This window comes from Carassius gibelio, chromosome A4 (assembly GCF_023724105.1).
Source record: "Carassius gibelio isolate Cgi1373 ecotype wild population from Czech Republic chromosome A4, carGib1.2-hapl.c, whole genome shotgun sequence".
In the NCBI taxonomy this organism is placed as follows: Eukaryota; Metazoa; Chordata; class Actinopteri; order Cypriniformes; family Cyprinidae; genus Carassius; species Carassius gibelio.
The window spans coordinates 7675895-7691373 of record NC_068374.1 but is presented as its reverse complement, the minus strand read 5'-3'; the positions used below and the strand labels follow the sequence as shown (position 1 = coordinate 7691373).

Below are 15479 nucleotides of genomic sequence, written 5' to 3'. Positions count from 1 at the left end.
CATTTGCTCATTAATGAGCTTAACTGACACTGGGACAAAAGAATGTTTGAACCGGTTGTATTTACATAAGGAGACCCTGTATCTTCTCCCTGAGGGCATCTGCGAGTATTCGCTACACAAAACATGGGAACTGTCATTTAGAATGTTTAGAATGCTCCTGTGGGCCGTATGTTTGACACCCCTGTAATAAACTGTTAAATGGATTAGAATATCAGTAGCCCAGTAAATGTAGGTGTTGTTGTCATCGTTCAGGCTGTATTTCAGCTTTAATGTTTTATGTGTGTTTTTTTAACAAAGCAGCTGATATTTGTCGTAGTGACAGCTAGAAGCGAGTGGAGCGCAGAGTCTCTTTGACTCCTGAATTACAGAAGCTCAGGCTGCTGCTGTTGTGATGAAATGTTCTTTCACTTCTTTGTCAGTAGAAGTTCTAGCAACTGCATAGTGAGACCCTAGCAACCACCCGGTGTGCCCTAGCAACAGTCTAGCAACCACCCGAAGTACCTTAGCAACTGCATATAATTTGTAGCCCAATATTTTTTAAATCTATCAAAAATTATTTAAAATAATTAAATAATAGACTAAACTAAAACTTGTGTTTACTGACTGAATGTGACTCTGTGTTTTCTAGCGTGGATCATGGAGGAGAATCCAGGATTACAGCAGGAATAAAGAAATGTACGTCTACACACACACACAAACACACACCCTCTCTCTCTCTCTCTCTCTCTCTCTCTCACACACACACACACACACACATACCCTCTCTCTCTCTCTCACACACACACACACACGTTTGTTTTTGTGAAAAGTGGGGACATCCCATAGGCGTAATGGTTTTTATAATGTAGAAACTGTCTCTCGCTCTCTCTCACACACACACTCACACTCTCTCTCTCTGTGCGCGTGTGTGGGGCGATGTGAGAGTGTGGTGGGTGCGTTGGAGATAGAGCGCGTGGTAGTGTGAGTGAGTTTTCTAAACTTTTCTCCTTCTTATTTTGTTTCTTGATCGTTATTTTTGTTTGAACTTTAGTGTAGGATATTGTGAGTTGTTTAGAGCGACGGCTGCAGCATGGCTGCGGGCGATCAGCTCGGTTTGTTTAAGCTCACACGCCGGCACGCTATTAAGCTGTCTCCGCCGCCCGGTTGTTCGGTGGAGGATTGCAGTTTAGCGGTCGGAAAAGAGGTCGGTTATGGAAGCATCAATTCTGCTTCGAGGATGAACAGCGCGGTTGTGATTTTTTTGGATGATATAGATAAAGCAAATCAGCTAATTGAGAATGGAGTTGTAATTCAGGATACGTTCATACCTGTTCTTTCTTTAGTGAATCTTGCAAAAAAGGTAATTATCTCTAATGTTCTGCCTTTTTTCAAAAATGAAGTTTTGGCTAAAGAGTTACAAAGACACGGACAGCTAGTGTCTCCAATTAAATTGATCCCCATGAGCTGTAAATCCCCTAATTTAAAACATGTCATGTCTTTTAGGAGGCAGGTGCTCATGGTGCTCAAAAACAATGATGAAGAGCTGAACTTGGTGTTTAAGTTTAAGATTGATGGATATGATTACACAGTACATGCAACATCAGAGATGATGAAGTGTTTCGGCTGGGGAACTGTGGGGCACCTGGTCCGGTCGTGCCCGGAGAGGTTAGCGGAGTCAACCGCTGACGCGGTGGCGGAACAACCGAGCACAAGTGGAGCCGGCATTTCAGTTACCACAGAAGGAAATAAACGAACTGCAAGTGAGGAAAGTGACTTTAGAAATCCTGTGAAGGAATTAATGAGCAAGCAAAGGGAGTTGGAAGTTCAACAGGATCCAAAGGTAGGCGCTAATAGTATTCATATCGTTACTAGATTACCTGAATCGGCGCTTCATGATGAAGAGAATGTGGTGTGTGATAGCGAGCTGGCTAAACAGTCTATCAAAAGAAAGGAGCTAGATAACATGAAGAACGTAGACCAGGCCAGTAATGTTTCAAAGCTGACTTTAGCGCACGGCTCGCAGTCTGAAGAGAAGCCGATGGACTCGCAGGAGAGTGTGTGTGAGTTTAGTGCCGACACACAGGTGGAAGAGGACAGCGTTTACTCTTTCACTAGACTCCGTTCATTCCTACAGGACACTAAAGGCATGAGATCAGTTAGAGTTGATGATTTCTTCCCGGATTTAAAGTTGTTTCTCGATTCAGTTAAGCGGAGTATGAAAAATACTGATCGGACTGATCAGTCTATTTTCAGTGATCAGGAAATCTATCGTCTTAAGAAATTGATGCTCAAAGTTAGATCGCAAATAGCTAATGATGGTTAATTTTCTTTTGTACTTCTCTTTTCTCTGTGCTCTTTTCTCTGGTTTGTTTAAATTGCAAGCTCAATACAATTCTTCATCTAATATGTGTGAAGTAAAGCTTGGATCTTTAAACATTAATGGGGCAAGGGAGGATGTGAAGAGGGCTGCTCTATTTAATCTATTTAAAGTGAGAAAATGTAATGTTGTATTTCTGCAAGAAACACAGTTCAGTAGAGAATGAAACAGAGTGGAAGAAAGAATGGGATGGGGAAGTTCATCTTAGTCATAAGAGCATTAGAAGAGCTTAAGAGCTTAGTCATAATAACAGCGGTGGAGTTGGCATCCTTTTTTCTAAAGATTTTAGTCCAATATCTTCTGTTACTGAGGAAATTATTAAGGGCCGGTTATTAAAGCTACATGCTGTCTTTGAAAATGTAAAATTGATTTTTATTAATGTGTATGCTCCAACTGTGGGAACTGAAAGGGTGTTATTTTTAAACACTTTAGATAATGTCATAAGAAATTGTTCTGATGATTGTTATATGATTCTGGGGGGTGATTTCAACTGTACTGCTGCAAGTGCTGATAGAAATCAAAACTTAATAAAACCTCATGGTCCAAGCAAAAAATGTTTAATCAATGTAATTGAATCCAATAGTTTATGTGATGTTTGGAGGTTTTTTCATCCTTCCCAGCATCAATATACCTTGGCTCATGCTAAAGATAACTCTCTGTCTTTAGCTAGACTGGATCGATTTTATTGTTTCAAACATCAAACAAATGTTCTGAGAAATTGTTCAATACATCCTGTTGGTATTTCTGATCATTCTTTGGTTCAGTGCTCAATTTTTATCAAAGATGTGAAATGTAATAGTGCTTTTTGGCATTTTAATGTAGCTTTGCTTGATGACATTTCTTTTAGAGATACTTTTAAGTTTTTTTGGGATGGTTTTAAAAATACAAAATCTGAATATGTTTCTTTGCAACAGTGGTGGGACATAGGAAAGAGTAAAATTAAACAGCTTTGTTTACAATATACTCTAAATGTGACTAAAGATATGAACAGATCTATGAAAGCCTTAGAGAATGAAATAGCGGAGCTGCAAGAGTTGGCAGACTCCACGGGAGAAAAAGAACACTTTACAAGTCTCAAAAGGAAAAAAACAACTCTGTCCAACCTGTTAGGTTTTTCTGCTTAAGGTGCTTTGGTCTGTTCGCGTTTTCAAAATGTGGTTAAAATGGATGCTCCTTCTCATTTTTTCTTTGCCCTGGAACGAAAGAATGGGCAAAGGTGACTCATCCATTCTTTGCGAAACAATAACGGACAACTACTGCATGAATCTGAAGAGATTCGTAAATGTACTGTTTACTTTTTTGAGAAACTGTTCAAGAAAGAGTCTCAAGACATACAAGAAGAAGCACAGGGCTTTTATGAGGGCTTACCACAGGTCTCAGAGGAGACTAACATGGAGCTGGGTACTCCAATCTCTCAAGCTGAATTATACGCTGCACTGCAGAGCCTAGAGAGTGGCAAGTCTCCAGTTATTGATGGGATTCCTGTGGACTTCTATAAAGTTTTTTGGAATGAAATTGGTAAAGACTTGTTAATTGTGCTAATGGACAGTCTTGAAAAAGGTTTTTTACCACTAAGCTGCAGGAGGGCGATCCTTACTCTTCTTCCTAAGAAAGGTGACCTGCAAGAGATTAAAAATTGGCGACCAGTGGCTTTACTGTCAGCTGATTACAAGCTGCTCTCGAAAATATTAGCCATGAGACTGAAAAAAGCAATGGAGCAAACTATACATGTGGACCAGACATACTGCATTCCTAACAGATTGATCTCAGACAACATTATTTTAATTCGTGATGTTTTGGACTTCTCCAGTTTTTTGGGTTGTGAACTTGGTTTAATTTCAATAGACCAAGAAAAAGCGTTTGACAGAGTTGAACATCAATACTTATGGCAAACGTTGGAAGCATTTGGTTTTAGTCCAGGTTTTATAGCCATGATCCAGGTTTTATACAGAGACATTGAGAGTTTACTGAAGATTAATGGAGGATTAAGTGCTCTTTTTAAGGTTCAGAGAGGAATTAGGCAGGGTTGTTCTCTCTCTGGAATGCTTTACTCACTAGCCATCGAGCCTTTCCTACACAAACTAAGAAGGCTCCTTTCAGGTGTATTTCTTCCTGGTTGCAATTCTGTTTTTAAATTATCTGCGTATGCTGATGATGTGGTGATTTTTGTCAAGAATCAAGATGACATTAATGTTCTTGTTGAATGTATAAATGATTTCAGTGTTTTGTCATCTGCAAAAGTCAACTGGGGAAAAAGAGAAGCCATATCTTTTGGTGTTGAATTAGTTAAAAAGACTGTATTGCCTAATGGGTTGTCTTGGGTTAAGGGTGGTTTTAAGTATCTGTTTTTAGGAGACCATTGTTTTGTGTGTAAAAATTGGGATAATGTCTTAGAAAAAATTGAAGGACGTCTCAAGAAATGGAAGTGAATTTTACCACACATGTCTTTTAGGGGGCGTGTATTGGTGATCAACAACCTAGTGTCATCTATGTTGTGGCATCGCCTGATGTGTGTTGATCCTCCCGCACAGTTGCTGGCAAAAATACAAGCAGTGTTAGTTAATTTTTTCTGGGATCATTTACATTGGGTCCCACAGTGCCTTTTGTTTTTGCCCAAGGAAGAAGGGGGTCAAGGACTTGTTCATCTCGCTAGTAGAGGTGCTACTTTCAGACTTCAATTTATTCAGAGACTTCTGTTTGGACCAGAAAACCTTGTCTGGAGACCCTTGGCCCACACCATATTGAGCCAAAGTGGGAATTTGGGCCTAGCTCAGTCGTTATTTTTAATGGATCTGAAGACTCGCAAACTTTGCAATCTTCCTAAGTTTTATCAGGGGGTGTTTACTGTGTGGGGGATGATCCAGAAAGTGACGACAAGCAGTGATTCACTGTTTTGGTTGTTGAAAGAGCCGGTGCTGTATGGGACACGTTTCAACATAGAGCTCTTAGCTGGGCCTTTTATGGCACAGCGTTTCATTTCAGTGGGAGTTGTTACTCTGAAACATGTCTTTGATATGACTGGCCCAAACTTGTCTAACACTGAAAAACTAGCCTCTCATATAGGAGTCTGATCTATTAGGACTGTAAATCATTTACTTAACAGTTTGAAAGGTGAACTCACACAGACTGAAATCTCCTTGTGCAATGAATATTGTAATGGACTTTGTCAACCGGATAGTAATGATATATTCCCCTCATTAATTCTTGCTCCTGATTTTAAAAACTGCACTGGTCCAATGCTAGAGTTAACTGAAACTCTCACAAACAATGTGGTCACAATGACAGGGAAATCTATGTATAAGTCTTTGGTCAAGATTTTAAATAAAGACAAATTGAATGGGCGAGTTGATACTCCCTGGAGAGAACATTTCGGGCTTGATGATGAGGTCAAGCCTGAGTGGAGAACTCTTTATAAACCACCCCTAACGAAAAAAGTCGGGGATTTACAATGGAGAGTGTTACATGGAATTGTGGCTGTCAATGCTTTTATCTCTGTTATTAATTCTAATGTAAATGGAAATTGTCCTTTCTGTTTGCAAAGGGAAACAGTGTATCATTGTTTTTCAGAATGTAGCAGACTTTGTAATTTCTTTACATTGTTACAACAATTGTTCACAATGTTTGGAGAAGTTTACACTAAAGAGATGTTTATTCTGGGATATAGATACAGTCAAAAATACAGACAGAAATGCCAGCTTTTTAATTTTGTTTTAGGTCAAGCAAAAATGGCTATTTATATTAGCAGGAGAAATAAAGTAGATGGGTCTCTTGATTGTGATGCTAGCACTTTGTTTGTCAGAATGATGAAAGCCAGACTGAAGGTTGATTTTGATTTTTATTCTTCTATCAATAATATAGAGGAATTCATTTTCATCTGGTGTTATAAAGATGTGTTGTGCTCTGTTGTAGACGATATGTGGTATTGTGGTATAGGTTTGAGTTAAATGGTTTTCATGAAATCACTCATAACTTATTTTTTTTTTAATTTTTTTTTATTCTATTGTAGAGAAATCTTGTTTGTATAAATAAAGATGTTAAAATCAAATCAATCAATCTCTCTCACACACACACATACACTCTCTCTCTCTCTGTCTTTCTCTCTCTGTCTCTCTCTCTCACACACACTCTCTCTCTCTCTCTCACACACACACACTCTCTCTCTCTCACACACAAACACTCTCTCTCTCTCTCACACACACACTCAATTCAATTCAATTCAATTCAGAAGGCTTTATTGGCATGACAAAAAAATACATTTTGTATTGCCAAAGCATCAAAAAACAACATAGAAATTGATTTTGAACATTAAGTACACCAAACATTATAATAATAGTTAAATAAAATAAAATAAAGCATAATATTATAAGATTAATAAATAAAGTAAAAAAGGATTATAATGTCCATAAAACACATCAAAATCATGTCCATAAAACACACATAAACTAAAATAAACTAATACTGAACTTGGAATTTAACATTATATACATGTGTGTAGGTCTGATGGGGTGTTAGGCTGTGAGTGTGTGTGTGTGTGTGCGTGTGTGTGTGTGTGTGTGTGTGTGTGATTGGGTGTGTTAGGCTGTGAGTGTGGGTGTGTGTGTGATTGGGTGTGTTAGGCTGTGAGTGTGTGTGTGTGTGTGATTGGGTGTGTCAGGCTGTGAGTGTGTGTGTGTGTGTTAGGCTGTGAGTGTGTGTGTGATTGGGTGTTTGCTGCTCTGCTCTTCCCTCAGGATGTGGAGAGATGCTACAAATCTAGCTGCTAAATTGGAGCATTTGGCTTCTTCGCCAAGGATGAATCTAAGTTTTTGGGTTGGATTACAGGTGTTAAATTGAGGAAATATCTTGTTCATTTTGGGGTAATATTGGTCTCTGATGTGTTCGTATTTGGGGCATTCTGTGAGGAAGTGCAGCTCGGTCTCCGGCACTCCCAGAATGCAGTGCAAGCAGAGTCTGTCCTCCCGGGAGAGCCAGGTCTGTCTGCGCCGGCCCGTCTCGATGGCCAGGCTGTGCTCGCTGAGTCTGTACATCGTCAGGGTTTTCCTGAGCTTCACATCATTCACTGTGCTCAGGTAGCTCGCAACACTGTACTCTCGATTTAGTGCCGAATAACATTCCAGTTTGTGTTGGTTTTGAGTGGTGTTTGTCCAATGGGTGATGTACTTGTCTTGTTCTGTGTTGACAATGTGTGTGTGTGTGTGTGCTGAGGCGCGCTGATCTCTGCAGGAGAGAGCTCAGTCAGTCTCAGCACCAGCTGGCACAGGGGACTCCTCGTAACGCTCAGCTCTTGGTGTTTGAGGGCTTTATAATGGTACGTGTTGGGGTCGCTTATTTTCAGGTGTTTCCAGAATTTGATGGCTCGTTTTTGGATGTTGAGGAGGAGAGGGTATTGGCCCAATTCTGCCCTGCATCCGTTGTTTGGTGTTTTTCTTTGGACTTTGAGTATTCTTTTACAGAAATCTAATTGTAGAGTTTCAATCGGATGTTTTTCCCAATTTAAAAAATCAAATTTTATAGAAGGACCCCACACTTCACTGCCATATAAAACAATTGGTTCAATTATTGATTTGAAAAGTTTGAGCCAAATTTGGATTGGGATGTCAATTTTGATTGATCGTTTTATGGCATAGAAAGCCCTCTGAGCTTTCTCTTTGAGTTCATTCACAGCCAAAGTAAAGTTACCAGTTGGAGTTATTTTCAGGCCGAGGTAGGTGTATGCTTTTGTGCTCTCAATGGTTCTGTGTGAGAGTGTGAATGTGTGTGTTGGTCCCTGAGATCTGGAGCGTTTCTGGAACATCATGACTCTAGTCTTCTGGAGGTTGACGGTCAGGGCCCAGGACTGACAGTAATCCTCCAGCAGATCCAGGCTGTCCTGAAGCCCCTCTTTAGTGGGCGACAGGAGGACCAGGTCGTCTGTGTAGAGTAGACACTTGATCTCTGTGTCGTGGAGAGTGAGACCTTGAAAGGGAGCATGTTCTAACATATTGGCCAATTGGTTGATGTAAATGTTGAAGAGGGTGGGGCTTAAGCCGCATCCCTGTCTCACTCCGCGCCCCTGGGGGAAAAATTCAGTTCTTTGGTTTCCAATTTTGACAGCGCATTGGCTGGCTGTGTACATCGATTTGATCAAATCATAGAATTTCCCCCCTACTCCACTGTCGATAAGCTTTAGGTATAATCCTTCGTGCCAGATTGAATCGAATGCTTTCTTGAAATCAACGAAACAAGCAAAATGTGTTCTTTGTTTTGATGTACATATTTGTCAATTAGTGTTTGTAATGTAAAAATGTGATCGGAAGTGCGACATTTTGGAAGAAAGCCAATTTGGGATTTACTCAAGGCATTGTGCTTCATAAGGAAGTGTAAAAGTCTGGCGTTTAAGATGCTGCAGAGAACCTTCCCCAGGTTACTGTTCACACAGATGCCTCGGTAGTTGTTGGGGTCTAGTTTGTCTCCGCTCTTGTGGATGGGGCTGATGAGGCCCTTGTTCCAGATCTCAGGGAAGAACCCTACACACAGAACATCATTGAACAGTTTGAGCATGGCCAGTCTGAAGCTTTGGTCTGTGTGTTTCAGCATCTCGTTCAGGATGCTGTCTACACCACAGGCTTTCTTGGACTCAAGGACTCCTAATTTTTCTTCCAATTCTTTCATTGTTATGGGGAAATCTAAAGGGTTTTGGTTTGTTTTAATTGATCTTTCCAAATTGTCTAGTTTATTAATTATTTCATTTTGATTAGAATTTTGAATTTCAGTTGGGGTGTATAATTCCTGGAAGTGGTTTTTCCACTTCTCCCCATCTTGGATTGCCAGAACTTCTTGATTTGGTTTGTATAGCAATTTCCATTTATCCCAAAATTTGTGTGAGTTTATAGATTTTTCAATTTCTTCAAACTGGCTTTGCAAAAACTGTGCTTTTTTCCGCCAGAGTGTGGCTTTATACTGTTTTAGTGCCTCACAGTAAAGAAGTCGGAGGTCCGGATTATCTGGTTGTCTGTGTTTTTGATTTGATAAGTTTCTGAGGTTTTTTCTCAGAGCCTTACAGTCCAAATCAAACCATTTGTCAGTATCTAAATATTTTTTCTTTGGTTTAACAATTGCCAAATTACTTTTTTGTGCTGTTTTGTAGAATATGTTGTTTAGGTCTTGTACTTCCTGATTGATGCCGAATTGGTTTTTAGGGTATTCCTGTATTTGGAATGAATGTATGAGGGATTGTATTTCTGAAGATTCGACGGCAGTGCTGTAATTACTGGCACTGGTTTCTGTCCATTTGAAAGACATTATTTTGCTCATTTGATATGGGGTCCTAATTGGTTGGGGTGATGTTTCAGACTGCTTTATATAGAGGATGATTTGGCTGTGGTCTGAGAAAGGTTTCAGGGGTTTGACTGTGAATGCCCTCAGAGAGGAAAGGTCTAGATCTGTGATGGTGTAGTCTACAGTGCTGTTCCCCAGAGCTGAGCTGTAGGTGTATCGGCCGAGCGAGTCTCCTCGCAGTCTCCCGTTGACGATGTACAGAGCCAGTCCTCGGCAGAGCTGCAGCAGCTGCCGTCCGTGAGCGTTCACGGTTTCATCACAGTTTTGTCTGCTGGGGTGAGAAGGGTATAAGTGGTTATTGCCTGTGATGAATCTGCTACCGTGCGATTCGATGAAATCTAATTCTGCTCCTGTTCTGGCGTTTAGATCGCCCATAAGCAGCACATTTCCCTGGGCCTGGAAATGGCTGATTTCTCTCTCTATGTTCTGGAAAGTTTCCTCTTGGAAATACAGAGACTCGAGGGGTGGAATGTAAACTGCACAAAGGAAAACAGGCTTAGATGCTGATATCATTCCTTTTTGTATTTTTAGCCACAAGTGATGTTGTTCTTTTTTTATTAGTTCTATGGGCAGTTCAGATTTAATCCATATTATCATCCCTCCCGAGTCTCTCCCTTGTGTGACTGATGAGAGTTTGACGGATGGTAATATTATCTCTCTGTATCCTGAGGGACAGCTAGTGAACGCATCTCCTCTACACCAGGTTTCCTGTAAGATGATGACATCTAGGTCTTGTAGTTCTTTCATAAAATCAGAATGTCTACTTTTTAGGCCAAAGACTGAGGAGTTTAGACCTTGAATATTCCACGTAGAAAAACTAAGTGATTTCATCGTAAACTTTTAAATTAATGTGTATGGTTTGTTTGCTATTTTGAGAAAAGAGAAATGATGCAAAATTACTACAGATTAAAATTAGAAGAATGAAAGATGGGATTAAGGTTGTGGTAGGAACTCAAAACATCAACAATTCCATATTAAACAGATTAATACCACAGAATATATAAAAAATACTTTTTTTTTTTTCTTTTTTTTTTTTTACCACTGTCCACTGTGTGTTAGTAGGTGAGAGCAGATGATACTCAGCATGTGTTGGATGTTGTGGAGTTCAGCGTTAGGGTGGTCTCTCTCTCTCTCTCTCTCTCTCTCTCTCTCAACACACACACACTCTCTCTCTCTCTCTCTCTCTCTCAACACACACACACACACACACACACACACACACTCTCTCTCTCACACACACACACACACACACACACACACTCTCTCTCACACACACACACACACTCTCTCTCTCTCTCTCTCTCTCTCTCTCTCTCAACACACACACACACTCTCTCTCTCTCTCTCTCTCTCAACACACACACACACACACACACACACACACACACACACTCTCAATTTCAATTTCAATTTAGGTGAGCTTTATTGGCATGACAAAAACTGTACATTTGTATTGCCAAAGCAGTGGCAGCTGGGCTGCTTACAAATAGTGCACATATGTATTTACAGAAAGAAAAAGAATAATAGTAATAATAAAATATATAAAAAGTATTAACCATGTAGTGCAAAGTGAATTAGTGTATGTGAATGTATAAGTTAGAAATAAAATAAAATAGAATATGGTATTAGATTTACAGAGGCAAAATATACATCTAAGTAATACAACACAGTAATATGGCGTAACATAATCTACATGTGCTGGAAACATCAGGTCAGGGCAGGTTGAGTGTTTTCTCTAACATCATGACAGGCAGACACATATTGAGCAGCAAACACACAGCAGTTCTTGTGTTCTCCTAACAGATACGGCAGTTTCTCCTGGTTCGGAAGAGTTTTAAATGTCTGATGGATCTGCTGTATTTTATCATAGAACCCTGTCCGTATGTCCGTGTATTTGGAGCATTCTGTTAAGAAGTGCAGTTCTGTTTCCATCTGATTCAGATCACAGTGTGAACACAGTCTCTGCTCCGCTGGCAGCCATGTTTTTCTGTGTCTGCCCGTCTCTATCTTCAGCTTGTGTCCGCTGAGTCTGTATCTGGTCAGTGTGCTTCTCAGTTTCTGATCTGACACTGTGTACAGATACTCTGCCATACTGTACTCTCTCTTTAGAGCCAAATAGCATCGCATTTTACTCTGTTGTTCTGTTTGGGTTTGCCAGTGAGTGATGTAATTGTGTTTGATTTGTGCAGTAATCTGATTGATTCTGATGTGATTCAGAGCATCAGTAGATGTTAGTGGAGCATCAGGACTGAAGCTCTGGATCAGCTGAGGGAGGGGACTGCTTTCTTTGCTCATCTCTTGGTATTGAAGGGCTTTATAATGATATGATTGGGGGTCACTGAGTTTCAGATGTATCCAGAATTTAATTGCCCTTTTTTGTATCTTTACGATTAGAGGATATTTGACTAATTCTGCCCTGCATGCGTTATTTGTTGTGTGCCAGTGCACGTGTAATATATTTTTACACAGTTCTGCATGCAGGGTCTCAATTGGATGTTTTTCCCATTTGGTGAAATCTTGATTTGGATTGGTCAGTGGACCCCACACCTCACTGCCATAGAGTGCAATGGGCTCAACTACTGATTCTAATATTTTCAGCCAAATTCTAATAGGGATTTCTATAGGACATTGCCGTTTTATGGCATAGAAGGCCCTGCGTGCTTTATCTCTCAGTTCATTCACAGCATGATTAAAGTTTCCTGTGGATGTGATTTTCAGACCCAGGTAGTTGTAGTGTGATGTGTGTGTTATCGGGTTAGTGCCTAGTGTAAATGTGTGTTGTGTTCCCTGGGATCTGGATCTTTTCTGGAAGATCATGCTTGTGGTTTTCTTCAGGTTGACTGTCAGGGCCCAGGTCTGGCAGTATTGTTCTAGCAGGTCCAGGTTCTGCTGTAGACCATTTTGAGTGGGAGACAGCAGAACCAGATCGTCAGCATACAGCAGGCATTTGATCTGTGAGGTGTGTAGTGTGAGGCCAGGGGCTGCGGATCGCTCCATACTGCTTGCCAGTTCATTGATGTAAATGTTAAATAATGTTGGGCTTAAGCAGCAGCCCTGTCTCACACCACGCTCTTGGGAAAGATACCTCGTACGTTGGGTGCCGATTTTTACGCCACATTTACTTTCAGTGTACATTGATTTGATAAGGTCATAGGTTTTACCTCCTATGCCGCTTTCAATAAGTTTGTAAAACAGTCCTTGGTGCCAAATTGAGTCCAAAGCTTTTTTAAAGTCAATAAAGCATGCATATATTTTACTTTTTCTTGGTTGACATGTTTTTCAATTAGAGTATGTAATGTATAGATGTGGTCAGATGTGCGGTAATTTGGTAAAAATCCAATTTGACTTCTACTCAGTACCTTGTGTGTGGTGATGAAGTCTAATAGTCGAGCGTTTATTATGCTACAGAATAACTTTCCCAGGTTGCTGCTCACACAGATGCCTCTGTAGTTGTTAGGATCAAATTTATCTCCGTTTTTAAAGATTGGTGTGATCAAGCCTTGATTCCAGATGTCAGGGAAGTGACCTACACTTAGAATCACATTGAATAGTTTTAGAATGGCCAATTGAAATTGACTGCTTGTGTGTTTTATCATTTCATTTAATATCCCATCAGGTCCAGATGCTTTTCTGGGTTGGAGGTTTTTGATTTTTTCTTTAAGTTCTTTATCAGTTATTGGGAAATCTAATGGGTTTTGGTTATCTTTGATTGCTAATTCTAGTTTTTCCAATTGGTTGATTGTTTGGTTTTGTTTACAGTTTTTGTCTGTTTGTACTTTATTAAACAGTGTTTGGAAATGACTTTCCCATATTTCTCCATTTTGGATTGCCAATTCTTCATGATCAGTTTTTTTCAGATTGTTCCAGTTATTCCAAAATTGGTTTGTGTTGACTGACTTCTCAATTATTGTGAGTTGGTTTTGGGTGTATTGTGCTTTTTTGGTTCTGAGTGTATGTTTGTAATGTTTTAGTGTTGCACAGTAAAGAAGGCGGATCTCTGTATTATTTGGATCTCTGTGTTTCTGATTTGAAAGTGTTCTCATTTGTTTGCGAATAGTTTGGCAGTCCTGATCAAACCAATTTTTGTCATTTTTGGGTATTAGATTTTTTCCAGATTTTGTTTTCAATTTGGATTGTTTTGCTGATTTTTCAAATATGTAATTTAAATCTTTGACCGCAAGATTGACACCTTCATTGGTGTGAGCATAGATGTTATTTAGAAAGTTATCTATAAGTGCTTGTATTTTTTGGCTGCTGAGTGCTTTCTGATATTCTTCAGCGCTGTTTTCGGCCCATCTGTATGGTTTTCTGATATTGTACAGTTTACTGGGCTTTGTGTTAATGTTATTTTCAGTCTTTTTGAGATACACAGTGATTTGACTGTGATCGGACAGAGGGGTTAGTTCTCTAACAGTGAATGATCTGAGAGATGAAGGATCTATATCTGTTATCATATAGTCAACTGTGCTATTCCCAAGAGGTGAGCAAAATGTGACTCTTCCTAAAGTGTCTCCTCGTAACCTACCGTTGATGATATACAGACCCAGGCTTCGACAGAGCTGCAGGAGGTCTTTCCCATTCTTATTCACTATATGATCATGGTTATTTCTGTGGATATGGGAGAATGTGTTATTAATAACAGTCAGTTTGTTGTTGATGTATTTGCTCCCTTGTGTGTCAGTGAAGTCCGGCTGTAGTCCTGTTCTTGCGTTCAGGTCTCCACAGATGAGCACATTTCCCTGGGCCTGGAAGTGGCTTGTCTCTTCCTCTAATATGGAGAACGTGTCTTCTCTGTAGTAGGGGGACTCTGATGGTGGGATGTATATGGCACACAGGTATATATCTTTTTTGGATGGGAGCAGTTCCTTGTGGATTTTAAGCCAGGTGTAGTATTTGCACTGCTTCACTGTGTTGATGTGTTTGTGGAGTTTTGATTTGTACCAGATTATTTGTCCTCCTGAGTCTCTTCCCTGTCGGACTGTGTTGAGTTTTTGTGATGGTAGGATGATTTCTCTGTAGTTGGGTGGGCAGTGGGTGACGGTGTCTGCCCTGCTCCATGTCTCCTGTAGAATTATAATATCCATATCTTTGATGCTCTTCTGGAATTCAGTGTTTGAGCTCTTTAGCCCAAAGGCTGCTGAATTCAATCCTTGAATATTCCACGTTGATATTGACAGAGTCATTTTAAGAGTTCACGGTATAGAGTTCTTGTTTTCAAAAATAGAGGTAATCCTTTTCTAATGTAATATAGTGTTTTGGAAAAGAAAAGTTTTTTTTTTTTTTTTTCATTGTTAGGCAGGTGTTTGCATGCTGTGTGGCCTTTCATGCTGTCAGCTGGGCACTGATGTAGTTCAGCAGCTGTCTGATCTCACTCATCTCCAGTGTATTTGCTTGTCCTTTCAGGGCCTGAGCGTAGCTCCTGGAGTGTGGGAGTGGTGCTGGGTTTGGTGTGTTGTCACCTGAGGCTGCATGAGCGGGTGGAAGGCTGGTTGCTGCTGCTGATGTTGGGTTGTTCCTCATGTTGCTTCTCTGCCTGGAGTGATGTTTTTGTGGTTGTGGGTGTCTTGGGTGGTGATCTGGTGCAAACTGGGGTTTCTGCTGATGGGCTGGTGTAGATCTGTGGTGGTGTAGTGCTGGTGCATGGGGTATCCTGATGTGGATTTTAGCATGTTGTGGGGGTCCCTGGTATTGTGCAGCCAGTGGTGGTCGTTCTCTGTGATGAGTTTGTAGGTTTATGCTGGGTGTCTGGTTTTGTGTTCTGTAGGTTCGCAGCTGTGTTGTTTTCAGGGGTGTGAAGGTGTTTTGT

The 15479-nt window shown here is 40.3% G+C and overlaps 1 protein-coding gene across 6 annotated transcripts in view; it reads left to right on the top strand.

Moving 5' to 3' along the window:
* Positions 1-15479, top strand: part of LOC127967205 (NLR family CARD domain-containing protein 3-like) — a 102658-nt gene that overhangs the window by 41922 nt on the left and 45257 nt on the right. For all 6 annotated transcript variants that reach the window (XR_008155797.1, XR_008155796.1, XM_052568311.1 and 3 more), the window contains one exon: positions 629-675. Coding sequence is in view for 4 of the 6 variants with exons in the window: in XM_052568311.1 (XP_052424271.1) it covers positions 629-675 (47 nt within the window). In the remaining 2 variants the exon portion in view is untranslated. The remainder of the gene's footprint in view (positions 1-628; positions 676-15479) is intronic.